Genomic DNA, 21,496 nt, shown 5'->3' on the forward strand with positions numbered 1-21,496 from the left:
AGGCATGAGTTACGGGGACAGGTTGGGTGGTCTGAGATCTTATGCCTAGGAGACGGAGGGCAACCTTATAGAGATGTGTAAAATCATGAGGGACATGGATAGGGTGAATGCACACTGTCTTTTTCCCAGCTTTGGGAAATCGAGAACCAGAGGACTTGGATTTAAGGTGAGAGGGGAGAGTTTTGAAGGAATCTGAGGGTCAACGTTTTCGCCCAGAGGGTGGTCAGTGTGTGGAATGAGCTGCCAGAGGAAGTCATTGAGGCAGGTACAGTGACAGCATATAAAATAAGTTTGAATGATTACATGGTTTAGGGGCAATACAGTCCAAATGTGGGCAAATGGGACTAGCTTAATACGATGCTCAGCGTGGTTGAGCTGGGCAGTGGGCATGTTTCCATGTTTTATTCGGGCTCTCCTCGAAGGCTTGAGTTTAGTGACTGGATTGGCTGGGACTATTTTCCCTGGAGCGAAGGAGCCTGAGGGGTAACCTTACAGAGGCATACAAACTCATCAGAGTTAAAGATAAGATGGATAATCAGTCTTTTTCTCATGGTCATCATTATGTGCCATGTCCTATGACATGGACGATCTTGGTCTTTACAAGATTAATGACCCCAGCCATTATCAATACTCTTCAGAGATTGTGTGCCTGGAGTCAGTGATCCATCACCAGGACTTGTGATGTGCACTAGCTGCTCATACAGCCATCCACCACCTCCCATGGCTTCACGTGACCCTGATTTTGCGGGGGGGTGGGGGTGTGCTAAGCAGGTGATATACCTTGCCCACTTGGTGACCTGCAGGCTAGCGGAGGGAAGTGGCGTCTTACACTTCCTTAGTAGAGTCGTATCTGTATCCCGCCATCCGTGGTAGGGCAGAGTGAGATTTATTAGCATTGACTTTGTATGATGTGAAATTTGCTGTTTTGCAGCAGCTGTACAGTGCAAAGAGATAAAATTACTCAAATTTACAAAAATATATAATTAGTGGAAAAAATACTGAGGTAGGTTTAAAATGAGGGGTGACATTTAAAGGAGATCTGAGGGATAGTGGATACAATTACTGTGTTTAAAAGGCATTTGGGCTGGTGTTCCATGGATGGGAAAGGAAGAGAGATCCAAGCTCAATGTGAACAAATAAAATTACTGTAGATAACCATCCTAGTTGGTGTGGATAAAATGAGGCAAAAGGAGTACTGTACATTTGATACTATACTGTACATTTCTAAGATTCGATGAGTATGCTTAGAATGGAAGTGAGAGAATCTAGTCTCAAGGGATCCCTTTAAAAATAACGGATCACCTATTTAAGACCAATGAACCTGCACACCTTTTCTGAAAGTCTTAAGTCTTTGAGCTCTTTTTCTCAAAGTGAAGGGAAACAAAATCCTTGAATAATTTTGAGCTGGAGGTACTTGGTTGAAAGGGGTACATAGGTTGATGGATATGTGGGCTTGAGTTCGTGTTGGTTTCAAGGAGATCATAGAGTCATGGAGAAAAATAGCATAAAAATGGGCCCTTAAACCATTGAGTATTTACCACCCATTTACACTAATCCTACATTAATCCCATCTTTTAAAGTTTTCCCATCAATGTCCCCCAGATTCTACCACAAAACTGTAGGGCCAGTTTACAATTTCCAATTTATCTTCCAACCCGCACATCCCAGAGGAACCCAGAGCACCAGCAAGAGAACTGTGTCATAGGGCACTGGCTCTATCCAGTGTGCCACGTGGCTTTATTCAATGATACAACAACCTTAAGCAGGACCAAGGAGCCTACACTAGCTCTTAATTTGAAATGTTCTTGTCCACCTGTATGGCCTGAGGCCATCACCTTAAAATCCTATGCACATGATGATGATGATGACGTCGACTGAGACCTGAGAGGCCAGTGTCGGGCATTTTCATGCATTACAAGTCGCAGATTTGAAAGGCTTCCTCGCACAGACATTTCGCAGTATTATTTTACGAGGCCGAGTTGCGAGCTCGACATCAACCTGGCGCAGACGGAGAGCATGCACGGGAGTGGTCTGTCACTGGATCGAACTCAGGAACCTCCATTCTCGAGCCCGGCGCTGATCTCACTTGCACAGCTGACCATCCTATGCAAAAGGCATTGCAATAGCCGCAGTTATAACTTCGAGGAAAAGAGTCTTTATTGTAAGTGGGTGATCCCCTATTTTTAAAGTAGCCCCTTGATTCTGGATTATCCAACAAGAAGAAATATCCTCTTCACATCCACCCTGAAGACCTTTGAGCATGCTCATTGAATCCTGGAAATGTACAGTGCTGTGCAAAAGTCTTTTATAGTTATATTATATAAAAGATGCCTAAGACTTTTGCACAGTACTGGATGTATTGGTTAAAATAGGAAGGTGATTGGGAAACATAAATAAGAGTGCTTAGCTTTGTATTGGCTCAGTAGTACCAAATGTTATTTGTCACACATAATATACAGTACTGTGCAAAAGTCTAGAGTAGTACTAGAATGTGGCCTCCAGACTTCAGAAGTAGACTTGGTTCGCAGACATGATGCCTGCCTGCTGAGTCTTGACCTGTATCCCTGTTCTTTGCTTACCAGGCCAGCAGCTGGTATTAACACACATCCAGGTAAATAGGTTGATGTTGATAGGTAAACATAGAAACATAGAAAATAAGTGCAGGAGTAGGCCGTTCGGCCCTTCGAGCCTGTACCGCCATTCAGTATGATCATGGCTGATCATCCAACTCAGAACCCTGTACCTGCCTTCTCTCCATACCTCCTGATCCCTTTAGCCACGAGGGTCATATCTAACTCCCTCTTAAATATAGCCAATGAACTGGCCTCAACTGTTTCCTGTGACAGAGAATTCCACAGATTCACCACTCTCTGTGTGAAGAAGTTTTTCCTCATCTTGGTCCTAAAAGGCTTCCCCTTTATCCTCAAACTGTGACCCCTCATTCTGGACTTCCTCAACATCGGGAACAATCTTCCTGCATCTAGCCTGTCCAATCCCTTTAGGATTTTATACGATTCAATAAGATCCCCCCTCAATCTTCTAAATTCCAGCGAGTATAAGCCTAGTCGATCCAGTCTTTCATCATATGAAAGTCCTGCCATCCCAGGAATCAATCTGGTGAACCTTCTTTGTACTCCCTCTATGGCAAGAATGTCTTTCCTCAGATTAGGGGACCAAAACTGCACACAATGCTCCAGGTGTGGTCTCACCAAGGCCTTGTAATGTGAGTTATCCACAGGGAGACATCAGTAAGTTGCAGTGGGTTGATACATTTGACAGAGACCTTCCTCAAAATCCACTGACGTGGCCACAAACAGTAGCAGGCCATGATATTGGAAAGCTCCTCTCTGACAGCCTTTGAAATAGCAGAACAAGTTGTCTGTAAGGATTTAACAATATACTTGGAAAGAGGTTGAGAAGTTTGTTGGTCAAATTTTATACATTTAACTTTTTTATTAGACAACAATTCCTGGGAGGGAGAATAGATCAAACCCATGATTTCATCATCCCTTTGCTCCTTTTGTTAGAATATATCTGATGGTTTATGACATGAAGGTTGGCGAGGTTGTGTATAATGTAGAAGGCTGTTTGGTCACAATGGGACGTCTAATAGGTTGCAAAGCTGGCCTGAGAAGTAGCGGATGGAGTTCAATCCAGAAAAATGTGAACTGATACACTTTGAAAGATCAAAGTTGAAGACAGAGTACAAGGTTAATAGCAGGAATCTTAGCAGTGTGGGGGAATAGAGAGATCTTGAGGTCCATGTCCATAAATCCCTTAAAGTTGCCACACAAGTTGGTAGTGTGGTTAAAAAGGTGAATAGTATGTTGGTCTTCATTAGTTAGGGTCTGAGGGAGGTGGAATTGAGCTCAAGAGCTGTGAGGTAATGTTGCAGCTCTGTAAAACTCTGGTTGGACCACACTTGGGGAATTGTGTTGAGGTTTAGTCTCCTCATTATAAGAAGGATATGGAAGCTTTAGAGAAGGTGCAGGGGAGATCTGTTGGGTTGCTGCCTGGATTAGAGAGCATGTCTTATGAGGAGAGGGTGAGTGAGCTAGGGCTTTTCTTCTTTGGAGTGGAGGAGGATGAAGAGCAACTTAAGATTCATAGATAGAGTGGACAGCTATTGCCTTTTCCTCAGGGCGGCAGGGAGCAATATCTGAGGACGTCCGTTTAAGCAGAGTGGAGGAAAGTTTAGGGAAGATGTCAGAAGTAAGTTTATTTATACAGAGTGGTGGGTGCCTGGAATACACCACTAGGTCTGGCAGTAGATTCTTGTACATTAGGGGCATTTAAGATAGGCACATGAACGAAAAAAATGAAGGGTCTTGAGCTGTGTAGGAATAAACGTGAGGTCAATCATGTAGCAGGTTTAAAAGTTAGCATAGCATCATGGCTGAAGGGCATGTACTGTGTTGTGCTGTTTGATTTTCTAAGTGTCTTAGTGCTGTATTGTGTCAGTGCCCAACCTTCCGCTGGTAACTTTCTCCGTTGTCCTATCCCGCTTGGGGCTTAAAAGTTTAGCCACACTTTCCTCCTGGTCCCATGCCGTCTGAGTTTCTTGAGTAATCTGTTCTCTTGGCAGGGTTTTTCGGAGACTTACTCTCACTCATCTGCCAGAACTTCTCCATGGTGGACATGATCATGCTGCTTCACGGCCAGTTCCAGCCACTGCAGCGCATCCAGCCTCAGCTCAACCGATTCTTCCGGGAGCAGTACCTCAACAACCAGGAGCCTACAGAGCAGAACATCCGGGTAAGGAGATGCCAGGCTGAGGGAGAGCGGGTGCACCTACTCCTTGGCTTACCCTCCCCCTAAAATGCTCGGATGTCACATGGTGAAGAATAGGTGGGGCTAAGGCAACCAGTAGTCCAGCTTCTCCAGGGATGAGTATGGTCTAAATGAGGATGAGAGGTGACTTGGAGGTGTACAAGATGAAAAGAAGCTTATTGAATGTATAGCCAGAGACTTTGTCAGGGCAGAAATGACTAATACAAGGGCATGATTTTACAGTGATTGGAGGTGGGTGTCAGAGGTAAGTTTTTCACACAGAGAGTATTAGGTGTGTGGAATGCCCTGTCAGTGATGGTGGTAGAGGCAGATATGTTAGGGACTTTTAACGGCACGTGGATGATTTTTTAAAAAAAATAGGGGTTTATGTAGGAGGGAAGGGTTAGTTTGATTTTAGAGTTGATTATTAAAGGGCTTGAACTGTGCTGTAATGTTCTATATTTTGTAAATAAGACCTCAACTGGTCTGTCAGTATGGTTTCACTGGAAGAGAATAAAAGGAATAAGGAGGAGATGGATCTTGGACACAGGTTTTAAATCCTTAGCAAACCCTGGGAGAATATCCCTCCCTCCCTCCCTCGCTGGGCTCAATGTATCTAGGAATCATCTACATCTTGGAATCTAAATGGGGGTTCAGGTGGCTTAATGTATGTGTTCCCAACCTGGGGTGCATGGACCCCTTGCTAATGATATTGGTCCATGACATAAAAAAGAAGGTTGGTAACCCCTAGTTTAATGGATATCTGGGTGTTATCTATGTTCTGGAAACTTATAAGATTTCAAGTTGCTTATATATTGAATAATAGGTACCAGAAAGTTGGGTGCAGGCTGCAGTTTAATTGAGAGACTCAGATTGTTTTTTATATGTCGAGTATGTCATACTTACTGTTGCCCTGGAGTGTGCTACACCCAGAATCTAATTGGAGAATTCAGTTTTCCTGCAGAGTTCATGAAACCTTGTTTCTTTTGTTCAGGCATCAACGAACGTGTTGATCAATGGTCTGGAGGAGTACATCCATGAAAGTTTTGTAAGTACGAAACAAGCTACGCTACTTGGTAGTTTAGAGTTACTTTGAAGCCAGACTGTTATTCAGGATGGACAGTTGCCTTGTGCAAATGTGAATCAGCTCTCCTAGCTCAGCTTTTAAGCCTTTCTCCCCTTGTGAGACCTGCAATTTGCCTTGTCCTAGAAACCAGTTTTAAAAGTTTGCGGTTGATGTTGTCATGGCCAGCATTTCTACCTCCCTGGTGAGCCATCTGCCCTGCCAGCAGGATAGAAGAGACTGTCAGTCTCAATAAGCTGTCGTCCATTTCCTAATGCAGCCAGGCCATTTCCTACATTACCTTGTTGTTGCTACCTGGGCCCAGTGGCCTGCAGATGCACTGCAGAAGACAGAAGCCGACCGCTGGTCAATACCGTGGTACAGGTGGTAGAGCCACTGTTCTGCAGCACTGGAGACCCTAGTTCAATCCTGACGTTGGCTGTTATCTGCATGGACCTCACACGTTCTCCCTGTGACCACACGGGGTTTCCCAGGGATGCTCCGATTTCCTTCCACATCCAGGTTGGTGGGATAATTGGTGACAGTAAATTCCTCCTATGTATGTGAGTGACAGAATCTGGGAGGAGTTGATGAGAGTATGGGGAGAATAATATTGTAGGATTGCTGTAAACTGAGTGGTTATAAACACAAAAGATTCTGCAGTTGCTGGAAATCCAAACTAACGTACAAAACGCTGAAAGAACTCAGAAGGTCATGCAGCATCTATGGAAAGGAAAATGCAGTCTATGTTTCAGTCCAAGACTCTGGTCAGACTTCAAAGATGTATTTCCCTGCTGTATCTCTTAAGACTTGCACTGTGAGGTTACCTAAAGTCTAGACAGTGGATGAGAACAACAAATATTCTTCCCTAAAGGTTGACCCATTTGGTTTTTAATTAATGATTCTGTCTGTACGTTCCATATCTATCTAACTGCTGGAAGATCGTATGGTAGTATTCGTATTCCTTGATTAAAGTTCTAGGGTGCTAACATCGCCTGTACTTTAGAGCGAGTGCCTTGTATCCACAGACCCATGGGAGAGCATGTGCAAAGGAGGCAGGGTTGTCACAGCCCTTACTATGTTGCCAGCTATAGCGGTTTAGAGGCCATTGCAGAGCTTGGATTGTTATCTAGGAAACAGGTTGCCTGATCATCTTATCTGAATTTTCTTATCTGCCCTTCCAGTCGTCTGTTGTAGTGCGTGATGATGTGGATATAACGCGAACAAACTTGGACTTCCTGCGGGAGCAATTCAACAGGATAGCCACCCACATTCTCCAATGCACTGGTACGTACCAAGTTGGGTTCTGCCATCATAGTCAATGAATATTGCTTTTGTTCTGGCCCTTCAGGGCTGGTGGAGTGGTACTGGGGGTGGAGACACTGCTTCGCAGTGCCAGAGATCCAGGTTCAATTCTGACCGCTGGTGCAATTTGATGATTTCTTCATCCCTGTGGTTAGCACAACGTTTTACAGTTCCAGCAATCTAGGTTCAATTCCCAGTGCTGTCTATAAGGAGTTTGTACATTCTCCCCGTGACTGCATGGGTTTCCTCCAGGTGCTCTGGCTTCCTCCCACATTCTGAAAGCATACTGGTTGGTAGGTGAATTAGTCATGGTAAATTGTCCTGTGATTAGGTTTGAATTAGAGTGGGGGTTGATAGGTGGTGCGGCTGGAGGGGCCAGAAGTGCCTGCTTACTCCAATATAACTTAAGTGGGTTTCCAACTCGTGCTCCATTTGCCTCCCACTTCCTAAAGGTGTGCAGGCGGGTAGGTTAATTAGCCACTGCAAATTGTCCCCAATGAATAGGTAGAAAACTCGGGAGCAGAGTTCATGAGAATGGGGGAGGGGGTGGGGGAAGAGAATAAAATAAGTGGTTAGTGCAAATATTGATGGTCAGAATGGGTTCGATGGGCCAAAGAGCCTGTTTCCATGGTGTATGCGTTCTATGACTTGTTTCTGGATTATTTTTGAGAGGCTGCTCGAAGTCCTGTGTTCTTTTTCCAAATACTTGTTGATGGAATTCCTGACAGACAATCAGCTAGGTACCTAAGGGCTGGGAGATTTCTGTCTTTACCAGAGCAACTCAACAGAACCTGGTGAATGGCAGTCGGGAGAGGATAGTCACCTGTGGAAATCCCACTCATCCGTCCCCACGGACCCAGGGTTAGACAGCTGGAAGCTGTCTGTGGGTGGTTAGTGTAATCAGTAGGTCAGATGGTATTTGGCCCGTGCCACCCATTTGCCAGCATGTTTATAACCTCATTCTCGCACACCAGCAGTCTTCTCTGTCACTCTTGTCCTCACAGATGCCACATTCGGTCACCGACTTCTGGAGCTGTGTAATCAGGCGCTGTTTGAGTGCTTGGCTCTGAATCTCTACAGTCTCCAGGGGGAGCAGAGTGCGCTGACCAGCGTGATCAATGACAGGATCGTAAGTGACAAAGGGGAGAGCGTGGGATCCAGGCCAGCATCCGCCTTTCACTCAGTTTGTTGGGAAACCTCTTCCTACCAATAACCCAAAGCCTTTCCCCCAACATAGCTCAAAGTAAATTTATTAAAAGTAAGTTTATGTCACCATAAAATATTCATTTTTTTGCTGATATTCACAGTAGAACAATGAAATACTGTAGAATCGATGAAAAACTACACACAAAGGCTGACATACAGCCAATGTGCAAAAGAAGACAACCTGTGCAAATACACTACTAGTTATAATACATACTGAGAACATGAGTTGTAGAGTACTTGAAAGTGAGTCCGTAGGTTGTGGAATCAGTTCAGTGATGAGGTGAGGAGCCTGATGGTCGAAGGGTAATAACTGTTCCTCAACCTGGTAGTGTGGGGCCTAAGCCTCCTGGACCTCCTTCCTGATGGCAGGAGTAAGTAGAGAGCATGTCCTGGATGGCGGGGTCCTTGAGAACGGAGGCTGCTATCTTGTGGCAGCGTCCCTTGTAGATGTGCTCAATGGTGTGGAGGGCTTTACCCTCAAACATCTATCAAGGGTGTTTGATGAAGCTGTCTCTACTTGCCTGGATGAGTACAGCACCAGTGATGTTGAAGCTTGGCACCATCCGGGGCAAAGCAGCCCATTTGATTGGTACCTTGTCCACCACCCTAAACGTTCACTCCTTCCACCACATCCTTTAGTGTGTACCAAATACAACCTGCACTACGGTTACTTGGGCTGCTCCCAGCGTCTGACCTCTCCCACTCGAGGATAAGTATCTGAGATGAGAATACCTTGCCTTGGAGGATGATAAATCTGAAGTATTCACTACCCCAGGTGATCTTGGAATGGTCAACAGGCTGATATATTTTTGCTCCTGGACGGATATAGACATTCATTGGGATTGGAATTTTATAGTAGGATTTAGGAAAGTTAACAAGGTTATCACTGAAAGGCAAAACAAACTGGGAATTCCTCCACACTATCTGCCAAAAATGGAATTTCCTAACAGCCAAAATTTTTAATTCAATCCCCATTCCTTTTTCCCAACACTGCCTGGTATGTGAACTGTTCCTCCCTTAATCGCAGGAATCTGCAGAGTGTGGTGCGGACATCCCAGCACATCTGTAGTTGTGAACTTCCCATGATTCAGGACATTTACAAGGACAGGTGTGTAAAAAGAGCCCGGAGTCACCCCAACCATAGTCTATTCCAGCTACTACCATCCGGGAAACGGTACCGCAGCTTAAAAACCTAGACGACAGGTTCCAGGACAGCTTCTGCCACCAGGCCATCAGACTGATTAACTCATGCTGATTTGAGTGTACTCTATATTACATTGACTGTTCTATTTATTATAAATTAGTATGATTGTACATTGCACATTTAGACGGAGACGTTATGTAAAGATTTTTACTCCTCATGTATGTGAAGGATGTAAGAAATAAAGTCAGTTCAATTCCGGCATGTCAGTCTGTGGCCTGCTTTTTTTGCCATGATGAGGCCACTCTCAGGATGGAGGAACATCACCTCATTTTCCGTTTGGGTAGCTCCCAACCTGACATGAACACCGATTTCTCCTTGTAGTTAAAAAAAAATCCCCCTCTCCTTTTCTTCCATTCCCCACTCTGGCCTCTTTGCCTCCTCACCTGTCTAGCTCCTCCCTCTGGTGCCCCTCCTTCCCTTTCTCCCATGGTCCACTCTGCCCTCCTATCAGGTTCCTTCTCCTCCAGCCCATTACCTTTCCCACCCACCTGGCTTCACCTATCGTCTAGCCTGCCCCCCCCCCACACCCACCTTTTTAGTCTGATATCTTGCTTTCCAGTCCTGAAGAAGGGTCTTGGCTGTTGAATGTTTATTCCTTTCCATTGATGCTGCCTGACCTGTTGCGTTCCTTCAGCATTTTGTCCACATTGCTCTGGGAGTTCAGTGCCCTGTTTAAGTTCCTGTATCATTATTCAGCATTTTGTGTTTTGCTCTGGGAGTTCAGTGCCCTGATTAGGTTTCTGTATCATGTTCAGCATTTTGTGTGCATTGTTCTGGGAGTTCAATGTCCTGTTTAGGTTCCTGTATCGTTGTTCCCCTTGCTCTGATTTCGTAGAATCCGCCACCCCATCTGTTCTCCTACTGTAGCCCCCCCCCACCATTCTCCTTTTACACAGGCAGCAGACATTTGCCCTTAGTAATCTAATCTCTCCTCCCGTTTCCACCCCCCCCCCCACCCTCCGCCTGCCCAGCGCCGAATGTCGGTGGATGTGAACCCCTCACTGGTGAACTGGCTGACCACCATGATGGCAATGCGGCTGCAGGTGATCATGGAGCACATGCCGGTGACGGAGGAGCAAATTCTACAGTACGTGAGGAGGAGGGAGTCTCGTCAACAGGAGGCTGAGCCACAGCAGGTGAGTGGGGAGCTGGTTGGTGATGAGGCAGGCCACCTTGCATCCCACTGCTGTGTACTCGGGAATGAGGCTTAGTCCCCTGAAGGATTGCAGTGTCTTAGATTTCTTTTGTTGCTGAAGGATTTATCAATCTATTACTACTTAACCAGATTCTACTGATAATCTGTTTACCATCTCACTGACCTAACTCCCTGTACTCTGCAGGAGAGTCTCTACTCTCTACACTGGCTCTTTTGCACCTTACTCTGTAAAAAAAAAAAGTTTGCATCAAAGTTATAACAACAAGAAATATTGGAAAGACCCATTAAGCTGGGCAGCATCTGTAGTGGGGGAGAGGGGAAGCATGCTACAAAAGGGTCCAGGACCCTAGGGCACTGGCTGTTTCTCTCTCCACAGGTGTTGCCAGGCCTGCTGAGTATTATCAGAAGTATCCATTTCTATTTCACATGCAGTAAAATTGTTGCACATCACACAGCGCTAGAGGAACTCAGCAGGTCAGACAACGTCTATGGAAGGACCTGATTATTCATCTGATGAAGAGTCTCTGCCTGAAATATCAACTGTTTACTCCTCTCCGTGGATGCTGCCTGACTTGCTGAGTTTCTGCAGCACTTTGTGTATGTTGCCAAGATTTCCACCGTCTGCAATTTCGGTTCATGAAATGCTGGAAACCCGAGTGTTTCCAACTTTATGTTTGTAGTTCAGGTTTCCAGCATCGGCTGTTTTTTTAATATATTGTTATTTATTGCAGATGTTGAAAATCTGAAATGAAAGCAAAGTGCTAGGAATGATCAGCAGCTCTGGCAGCATCTGTGGAAAATGAGATGATTTGCGTTACAGATCAAGAGCCCTTTTTTAGAACTGAGAAGGAGATTGTGAACTTGTGCCTCTCTCTGTAGGTGCTGGCTGACCTGCTAGTGCTTCCAGCACTTTCTATTTTTATTTCAGCATCTAGTTTTGTTTGTATGTTCCATTTACTGCTCAATGTAGTGGTGGGAAAGTCTCCTTGAAGATGATCAGAAGCACTGAGAAGCATTTATTGTGTAAGCCCCACCTCCTTCGCGATTGCATGAGGACATTTGCGTACAGCAGTGTTTCTTCTTGCATTATTCAAATCTTTTGTAGCTGCGTCAGCTGCCCAGCTCATGAGAGGAATTCGCTATTTAAAGCCCCACAACTGCTCCTCTTGAAGTCATAAAGTGCAGAAATGGGCCGTTTAGCCTATCAAGTCCATGAGGACCATCAGTCACCCATTTATACTAATCCTACATTATGCCCATTCTCCACTCATTCCCATCAACTCCACCCAGGCTCTACCACTAACCTGCACACTGGGGCCAATTTACCCGACAACTCACGCACCTTTGAGATGTCGGGGGAAGCCCATAGGCAGAACGTGAAAGCTCCACATGGCATCCGAGGTTAGGATTGAATCCAGGTTGCTGGTGCTTTGAGGCAGTGGCTCTACCAAAGTTCAAAGTATATGTATTATCAGAGTACGTATATGCTACTTTGAGATTCATTTTTTGCTGGCATTTACAGGGGAAATAAATGAACTACAATAGAATTTGTGAAAATAACTCTACATAAACAGATAAACACTGACCAACAACCAATGTTCAAAAGAAGACAAACTTTACAAATAACAAAATAATACTAAGAACATCTTTCCCTCCTGCCCGACGGTGGTAGTAGTAGGAAGCCGACATGGTCTTAGATGGGTTGGGGTCTTTGATGATAGATGCTGCTGGAGCTCAATGCTGGGAGGCTTTGCCTGTGATGGACTGGACTATCGCATCACTTTCTGTAGACTTTTCCCATTCCTGGGCATTGGTGTTTCCATACCAGGCCATGTTGCAACCAGTTAGAATTCTCTTCACTGTGCATCTATGGAAGCTTGACAAAGATTTTGGTGACATGCCAAATCTACACAAACTAGTAAGAAAGTAGAGGCACTGCAATGCCTTCTTTGTGAAGACACTTGTGTGCTGGTCCCAGGACAAATCCTCTGATACCAGCTGAATGACTGCTAAAGATGTCCTAAAAGCTTTGTTATAGGACTTGTTCCTGGTCATCTGCACTTGATAAACCCCAGTATGACTAATAGTAGAGTCTGGTCAGATGAAGCACCCTGTGCTACTACTGAAGGTGCATAGAAGGCTACGGACACAATCGGAGTAAAAGACAGCAGGGTGCGATGGGCTGGAGGGCTTGTTTGAGTACTATAGGACTCCGTGCAATCTCTAATCACATAATTGATGTTGATGGCACTTTCTTTCAGAGTGTCCCAGAGGAACACGTGGAGGATCATCCCATGGAATCCGAAGAGAGCGTGCAGGAAGTGCCACAGGTAATGGGAGCCACCATGAACCAACCCCGCACTGTGTCCTCTCTGTTCCCCGCCTCACCGCGCGTTCTCCATTTTGAAAGCATGAAAGTGAAATTCAAACTGGCCTGCCTCCTTGTTCCCTGAGGAGTTGTAACCCCACTATGTATGCCAGCCCAGGTAACCTCCTCGTACCCCATTACATCCCTGAGCCTTTAGTCCAGGGCACCTGGCAGCAGCAAAGTGACACAAATCGTTTTTGGGCTGTGAACAAAAGGACAGTTACAGTCCTGAGCATTTACCTGCTGGGAAAGGCTGTATGCAACTGCAGTGCATAATCTGTATTCATTAACAAGCTGATTAGAAGATTTCCTCACACCCTCCAACACTTAAGGAAAAATTAAATAGATTAGGACTTTATCCATTGGGATATAGAAGATTGAGAGAAGATTTGATAGTTGTACAAAATAATGAGGGGTATAGATAGTGTAAATACAGACAAGCTTTTTCCACTGAAGTTGAGCAGTCATGGGTTAAGGGTGAGAGGTAAAGAGTTTAAGGGGAACATGAAGGGAAACTTCTTCACTTAGAGGGTCATGAGAGTGTGGAACGACTTACCAGGGTTTAGAGCTGAATTCCTACAACATCTGTAAAGAGTTTGTACGTTCTCCCTGTAACCACATGGGTTTCCTTCCTGTGGCTTAACATACCAGTTAGTAGGTTAATTGGTCATTGTAAATTGCTCTGAGATGAGGCTTGTGTTAAATTGGTGGGTTGCTGGGCGGGGCAGCTCATTGGACCTGTGCTGTATCTCAAAATAAAAAAAAATAAATGAAGGACCCTCGCCATCCAGACACACCCTTTTCTCATTCCTACCGTCAGGAAGGATGTACACAAGCTTGAAGGCCTACACTCAGTGTCCTACCCCTCTGCTATCAGATTTCTGAACAATCCATGGACACTGTCTTGCTATTCCTCTTGAAATTAGTTTTTAGTGGTTTTCTTTGTTGAAACTTTTAATAGTCTTTCTTTATTTTACAATGAACTGCTGCCACAAAAAAACAAGTTTCATGACATATGTCAGTGACAATAAACCTGATTCTGATTCTCTCTATCCAGGGAAGTAGTAGACACTACCTCATTGAATATGGTTAAGACACAGTCAGATATTATTCCGTATAAGGGGAATTAACGATTATGGGGAAACGGCAGGTAGCTGGAGCTGAGTCAATGGCCGGATCATCGATAAATGGCGTAGCAGGCTCGACCTGCCAGATGGCCAGTTCCTGCTCCTATTTCTTATGTTCCCCCTGTCTTTGCCATCAGAGGAAGGACTCGACGGCTTCTCCTGCTCCAGCCACCACCGCGGAGGAGGTGATGTCAACAGAGCCAGTGGCGTCCATGGGTGCAGACACAACACAGAGGGAAGGAGCGGAGGCGGAGCCTTGGGTGGCTGCTGTTCCACCGGTGAGTTGTGTGGGTTCGCTGTCTCTCAGTACTCTGTACCCTCTGGAAGCATGCGCCATCCTAATTGGGTTTATTAGTGACTGATAGTTTTGAACATATATCTAAGAACATAGAACAGGCCCTTCAGCTTACAATGTCTGTGATGGGTATGATGCCAAATTAAACTAAGCCTCTTCTGCCTACACATGATCCAGATCCCTCCCTACCCTACATATTTGTGTGTCTGTCATGTAAAAGTCTTTTAAATGCCACCATCGTATCTGCTTCCAGTACCACCTCTTGCAGCCTGTTCCAAGCAACTGCCACTCTTAAAATGAAAATTTGCCTTGTACATCTCCTTTAAACTTTGTCCCTCTCAGCTTTACATGTGTTTCCTCTAGTATTTGGCAGTTCCACCCCAGAAAAAGACCCTATTTTTCTCGTCCTCTCATAATTTTATAAACTGGCATCTCCTTTCAACCTTCCAGTTGCTCATACCCTGTAATCCAGGCAGCGTACTGGCAAATCTCCTCTTCACCCTTTCCAGAGCATCCACGTCCTTTCTGTAGTGGGGTTATCAGAATTGAAAGCACCGATCCAAGTGCATTCTAGCTAAAGTTGCAGCATGACTTCCTGACTTTGATACTCATTGCCTCAGCAATGAAGGCAAGCATACTGTATGGCTTTCTTACCACCCTATCTACTTGTATGGCCACTTTAAGGAAGCTGTGGACTTGGACCCAAGACTCCACATACTCCACCTAACTTGGCTATAATTGTGGAGACCTCTATGCCATGCCATCGACTGCCATGATGAAGCCAAATTTAGGCCAGTGGAGCAACACTCATATTCCATCTGAGTAGCCTCGAACCGGATGGCATCAACATCAATTACTCTAACTTCTGGTAATTACCCCATCTCCCCCTCCTCTTCATTCTCTGTTCTGGTTATCCTCTCACCCTTTCTCTTCCCCTCACCTGTCTGCCATCACCTCTGATTCCCCTCTTGTATTTCTACTGTGGACCACTGCCCTCTCTTTATTAGATTCCTGCTCCATCCTCTTTTCCGCCCATCTCCTCCCAGCTTCCTGCTGCAGCAACTTCATCCACCCACTTTCCCCCTCAGCTGGTCTCTCATATCACCTGCCTTCTCCTCCTTGCTCTGGTTTCTGCCCCCGTCCTTTCCAGTTCTGATGAAGCGTCTCAGCCTGAAATGTTGACTGATTATGCCCCTCCACAGATGCTGCCTGACTTGCTGAGTTCCTCCGGCATTTGTATATGTTACCTATGCCATCCTCCTCTTTGCAAGAGAAAGGCACCCTAGTTTACTTAATTCGATTCTGTCAGAATGGCTGCCTGAAGAATGCCTTCAATGTATCTCTCAGTCCTTTTGTGTGATGTGGGTCGTGGGTCACTAATTGACCCCAGAATTGTGGTCTTTCGTGAGTGACGAAGAGCGAGAGTATCTTGATGGTCTTCTCTTGCAGGAGTGGGTGCCTGTCATCCGGCAAGATATCCAGAGCCAGAGGAAGATGAAGCCTCAGCCACCTCTCAGTGATGCCTACCTCAGCGGCATGCCAGCCAAGCGTCGAAAGGTAGGTAACTCCTCTATGACCTTATCCGTGATCCATTGGCTCCTCATTGCACCATGCAATATTGCTTCTTAGTTAATCTGGAAGGTATCGCAGGAGGTGGAGAAAAGGGAAACTTGAACAGGCTGGGACTTCATTCCCTGGAACACCTGAGATGAGGAGAGGTCTTATACTGGCACACAAAGTTATCAGGGGTATAGATAGGATGAGTGCTTGCAGGCCTTTTCCCTTCAGTTTTGCGTGAGATTAGAACTAAAGATAATAGGATTAGAGTGAAAAGTACAATATTTAAGGGGAACCTGAGGGGCATCTTCTTCACTCAGAGGGTGGTGCAGTGTGGAATGAACTGCCAGCAGAACTGGTAGGTGCCGGTTCAGTTGTAATATTTAAGAGGAGCTTGGAGAGATATGTGGATAAAAGAGCTGTAGAGACCTCCGGTCCAGGTACATGTAAATGAGACTGGGCAGAAGATAGGGTCAGCACAGACTAGATGGGCTGAAGGGCCTTTGTGTGTTGTAGTGCTGTACGATTCTAAACAAAGTTGAAGTTGATAGTCGGGGTGTGGAAGTGCCAAGCAGTGACTACTTTCAGCCACCTTTCCTGTGACATCCCATGCTCTCAGCTCCCCACCATTAACAACCAGGGTGTCACCATTGATACGGAGCCCAACTGGACTGGAACTGGACATAGTGAACTTGTACTGGTTGAATCAAAAACCGAATAGTTGAAGGGAAGTAGGTTTTTTTTAACTCGGTTGGGTGGAACTTCAGGCTTTATCTCCTGCCCGATGGTAGCTGTTAGACAGTGGTATGGTCCCAGTGGTGGGAATCCTTGATGATGGATGTTGCCTTCTTAAGGCAGTGACTGCTGTTGATACTAATGGTGGAGAGGGATGTGCCTCATGACTGTAGAATTTTAAAGGTTTCTTCAGTATTTTGTTCTGAAGTCATCTGCAAATTGTCAGGAAGTTCAGACAGTGCTTTGGCTTATCAGCAGGCATACCAAATTATAAGGGGGGCTGGATAGGGTAAATGGTAATCTGTTTCCATTGTGGAGGTGTGGAAGATGAAGGTCTGAGATTTGGAGGTTTGGAGAGTATCTGAAGGAGAGTGAGGTTGGAACCTAGAAACAACTGCATTGAGCAGGTGCCGGAGACAGAGACTCACAACATTTAAGAAGCATCTCAACAAGCTTTTGAATCACCAAGGAGAGAAGCTACACTTCTCTGACCCCAACGTGCTGCCTCTTCTCACGATGACGTAGGTAGTTGGAAATGCTGGGCAGCCTGCAGCCCCAATTTGTTGTTGGCCGGGGTCCAATTGCTGGAGAAAGCTACACGATGGTGGCGTGATGACAGGTCTGAATACTCGTGTTAAAACTTGACGCCAGCTAAAGGGGCAGAAACAGACATCATAGGCACACAGCAGTGCACAAAACACTGGAGCAACTCAGCGAGTTAGGCAGCATCTATGTAAGGAAGTGTACAGTCTTCATTTTAGGTTGCCGTGTACTACCTTGAGATTCATTTTCTTGCAACTATTTACAGGAAAAAACAGAAATAAAATAGAAATCACAAAAACACCACACGTGGACAAAAACTGTCAAACAACCAGTGTGCAAAAGAAGACAAACTGTGCAAATAAAAAGTAATACTGAGACCATGGATTGTAAAGAGTACTGGAAGTGAGTCTGTAGGTTGTAGAATTTGTTCACAGTTGTGCTGATGAAGTTATCCACGTCAGTTCAGGATCCGATGCTTGTGGGTAATAACTGTTCCTGAATCTGGTGATGGTGGACCCAAGGCTCCTGTGCCTTCTGCCCAGTGGTGGTAGTGAGAGGAGAGCATGGCCTGGATGGAAGGGGTTTTGATGGTGGATGTTGCATTTTTGTGGCAGTACTCCTTGTAGATGTGCTCATTGATGGGGAAGGCTTTGTCTGTGATGCACTACGGATTGGTGTATCCACCAATTTCTGTAGCCTTTTCTGTTCCAGCGCATTGGTATATCCATACCGGGCCATGATGGAACCAGATTGAATGCTCTCCAATGTGCACCTTTAGGGGTTTGTTAAAGTTTTTAGTGACATGCCAAATCTACGCAAACTTTCAATGAAGGTAGAAGAGCTTTTGTGTCTTATTTTGTGAGTTGGTCCCAAGACAGATCCTCTAAGTTAATGCCAAGGAATTTAAAAGTACTGACCCTCTGTAGCTCTGTTACCCTGAAACCTTCTGTCTGAACCCACCTCCACAACTGTCCACAATGGGACACAGTCTATTGGGTAGAAGAATGTGGAAGTCTTTTCAGGGAGCCGTTCTGCCTGGGGACCCTGGTTGCATCCTAGATATGGTGTGGGTGCCCCAGGCCTCAAGTGCCTCCGACCTGACCTCTCTATCTGTTCCAGACAATGCAGTGTGAGGGTCCACCACTCTCACTGGCGGACGCAGTGGGTAAAGCCGCAAAGGCCGCCGGGGTCAAGCCGCTCACCAGTGCAGAGAGCCTGGCCAGAGACCTAGAGAGGACTGAGGCACAGGAGGCCTACAGGCAACAGGTAGGGGACTGTTATGTTAATTACCAGCTTCCACAAGGGGGGGGGGAGGGAGGGTCTGCAAAGGAATAAGAAAGAGATGTGGGTGGGAGGGCAGAGGGTGACCCTCTTGAGTTTAAACTAAACCGATTCATCTCCATCCCCACTCACTCCTTCCCTCTTTCCTCCCTTTCCACTCCTCCTCCCTATCCGCTTCTACCCCTCTGGTCCTGCCTTCCCTCTCTGTTCTCCCACTCCATCTCCACGCTCGCCTCTCCCTCTCGCTCCCCACTACCCCCTTCCCGTTCTCCACCCCCCCCCCTTCGTTTGTTTCAATCTGTTCCTGTTATCCTTGGTAAGAGTAGCAGGGGACAGCCCCTTCAGCTGGGTATCAGTAAGCTGGCAGCAATAGCACAGACGGGGAAACTGGAGGGGAGGATGAGGAGGGGTGATTAATGTCAGTGCAGGAGGACACTGCAGTGCAGCCTCCCTCTCTCATACCATCCCATGGAAGGGGCAGAGCAGAAGCTGTGCACTGTGATGTAGGCGAGATACGGTGAAAAGCGTTTCTTTGCATGTCATCCAGTAGATCATTTTGAAACACAAAGGGTAGTAGAAAGGGAAAAGCAGTAACAATGCAGAATATAGTGTGGCAGTTGCAGTGTAGGTAGACAAATAGATTGGGAGATTAAGAGTCCATCATAGAGGACTGTTCAAAAGTCTAAGAACAATGAGATGGGAGCTGTCCTTCAGTCTGGTGGGGCTTGCTCTCAAGCTGTTGTATCTTCTGTCCAGTGGCTGGTGTGGGAGAAGAGATGGGTGGGCGGGATCTTTCATTATGTTGGCTGCTTGTCTGAGGCAGTGAGAAGTGTAGACAGAATCTCTGGAGGAGAGTCTGGTTAGCGTGGTGGACTGGTTTTATATTTACAAATTCCATAATCCCTTGTGGTCTCAGGCAGTACATTTGCCATACATGCCGTGATGTGTCTGGATTGGATGCTTTTTACGGTGTATCTGTAACAATTGGTGAGGGTTATTGGGGATTAAACTGTAAGTGCTAAAAACACTCAGCAGGTTAGGCAGCGTCTGCGGAGAGAAGGGCAGTGTTGATGTTTCATAAAAGCCAAAAAAAGGGAATAAACCTGAAGTGTTGGCTGTGCTTCTGTTCCCCCCCACCCCTGATGCTACTCACCTGCTGAATGTTTCAAACGCATTATACCTGAGCCCAATCATCTTTCCTCCTCTCTTCCGGCAGATCCATTCCGACATCCAGAAGCGGATAAGAGAGGACCCCGAGTACAGCCCCCAGCGGTTCCCGAACACGCATACCGCTTTCGAGGAGCGTTCCTAGTGCTAGCGGGGACCAACCTCTCTCCCTCCGTCTGAACCGGGCCTCGGGCTTCATCTAGCCTGTACCCTGCGTGAATTCGCTCGTTGTACGTGGTGTTTTAATTATTTCTCTCTGCCGGACTCTGGGTGTTGCACTTTCTCTTGTCACAAGCCTTGAATAAAGTACCACAGTCCAAAGCTGTACTGAAGCTTGACAAACTCGGCAGCCTATCCCCATTTTGCTGTGAATGGAAAGCTGCTCTTTGTGACCCTACTCTGCTCCTTTCCCACCAGCTGGTGGAACGGAGCACCTCCCAAAGTTCCTGCACATCTCAAGGTACAAGGCACATGTAAGGTCCTGTCCGCAGCGACCATCCCGAGCTTCCCATCAAGTGAGATTACAACTCTCCTGTGTTGGCTGTCCTTGAATCTCAAATAGAAACTGAAAGACATGTTGTATTCCAGGGTGCAGAAAAGGAAGGGCTGCAGGAGGAAATTAGTGGGTCAAGTACCATCTGTGGAGGCAAAGGGATGATCGACATCTCAGGTCGAGACCCTGCAACAGGACTGAGTATGTAGAAAGGAAATGGGAAAGGGGGTGGTAGTGTTAAGGCAAGAGCTGACAAGCTTATAGGTGGATCCAGGTGAGGTGGGGGATGGGAGGGAGGTTGGAGACGGGTGGAGCATGGAAGGGATTGGCAGAGACAATGAGTGCAGATGGTGGACGGTGGTGAGGGGAACTGCATACTGGAGGGGTGTGGATAAAGGTGGAACTGTGGCAGGACACGGGGGTTGGGGGCCTTGGGGTGGAGTGGGTGCAGATGATATGCAGATGGAACCTGGTTGAAGAAGGGGAGGGGAACTGGGAAACAGAGGATTGGGCGAGTATTAAAAAGGCCCCACCCCCGCCCAGCTTTTGTGAGGACCTGACTGAAGAAGAGGATATAGGACGGGACAGAAGGAAGTGTGGGTTATCTGAATTTGGAGAATTGAATGGTCATGCCATCAGGTTGTGGACTACCCCAGGTGCTGTTCTTCTAGTTTTTCTTTGAGACCATAAGAGAGAGGAACAAAATTAGGCCATCAGCCCATTAAGTCTGAGCCCTGTCCAAAATGGACTGCTTTAGTTTTCAACTCCGTTTCCCTGTCTTCTCCCTATAACCTTTCATTCCCATTTCTAAATGTTTGACCATACCCTGAAGGGTTGAAGACAGACTGGTTGTTGTAGGAGTGGCGAGGGGAGTTGAAATTCCGCTTGGGTAGCCTACAACCCATTGATATGAAAGTTGAATTTTCATTCCTTCCCTCTGCTCTCCTTCCAGACTCATACACCTCTCCATCCTTCCTCACCTATTATACCCACCCTCCCTCTCTTCCGCCCAGTTCCATCTGCCCGCTATCCCCTTTCCACCTTGTTCCACTCACTCAACCCTCCCTTACACTGATGCAGTAAGTTTCCCCTCATCCCCAAAATGTGACCTGCATCTTGAACCTCCTCAGATGCTGTTTAAGTTTCTGTTCCTCTGGTGTGAAAGGACCTTACAATATGTGGCAGTTTTGTCCTCTGTGCCTGCCTTCACTATGTCATGACAGTTG

General features: G+C 46.2%; 1 protein-coding gene across 5 annotated transcripts in view; it reads left to right on the forward strand.

Annotated features, from left to right (window-relative positions):
* The window catches only part of LOC134346636 (large proline-rich protein BAG6-like), a 137,363-nt gene extending 116,804 nt beyond the window's left edge, over positions 1 to 20,559 (forward strand). For 4 of the 5 annotated variants that reach the window (XM_063048098.1, XM_063048102.1, XM_063048101.1 and 1 more), the window contains 10 exons: positions 4,586 to 4,755; positions 5,765 to 5,818; positions 7,018 to 7,120; positions 8,143 to 8,267; positions 10,520 to 10,684; positions 12,966 to 13,034; positions 14,337 to 14,477; positions 15,944 to 16,051; positions 18,449 to 18,595; positions 19,827 to 20,558. In XM_063048098.1, coding sequence (XP_062904168.1) covers positions 4,586 to 4,755; positions 5,765 to 5,818; positions 7,018 to 7,120; positions 8,143 to 8,267; positions 10,520 to 10,684; positions 12,966 to 13,034; positions 14,337 to 14,477; positions 15,944 to 16,051; positions 18,449 to 18,595; positions 19,827 to 19,922 — 1,178 coding nt within the window. In that variant the 3' untranslated portion in view covers positions 19,923 to 20,558. Of the gene's footprint in view, positions 1 to 4,585; positions 4,756 to 5,764; positions 5,819 to 7,017; positions 7,121 to 8,142; positions 8,268 to 10,519; positions 10,685 to 12,965; positions 13,035 to 14,336; positions 14,478 to 15,943; positions 16,052 to 18,448; positions 18,596 to 19,826 lie in introns of all 5 variants that reach the window. The other variant, XM_063048099.1, reaches the window with a different exon arrangement.
* Positions 20,560 to 21,496: the final 937 nt, after the last annotated feature.

This window comes from Mobula hypostoma, chromosome 5, assembly GCF_963921235.1.
Source record: "Mobula hypostoma chromosome 5, sMobHyp1.1, whole genome shotgun sequence".
Lineage (NCBI taxonomy): Eukaryota > Metazoa > Chordata > Chondrichthyes > Myliobatiformes > Myliobatidae > Mobula > Mobula hypostoma.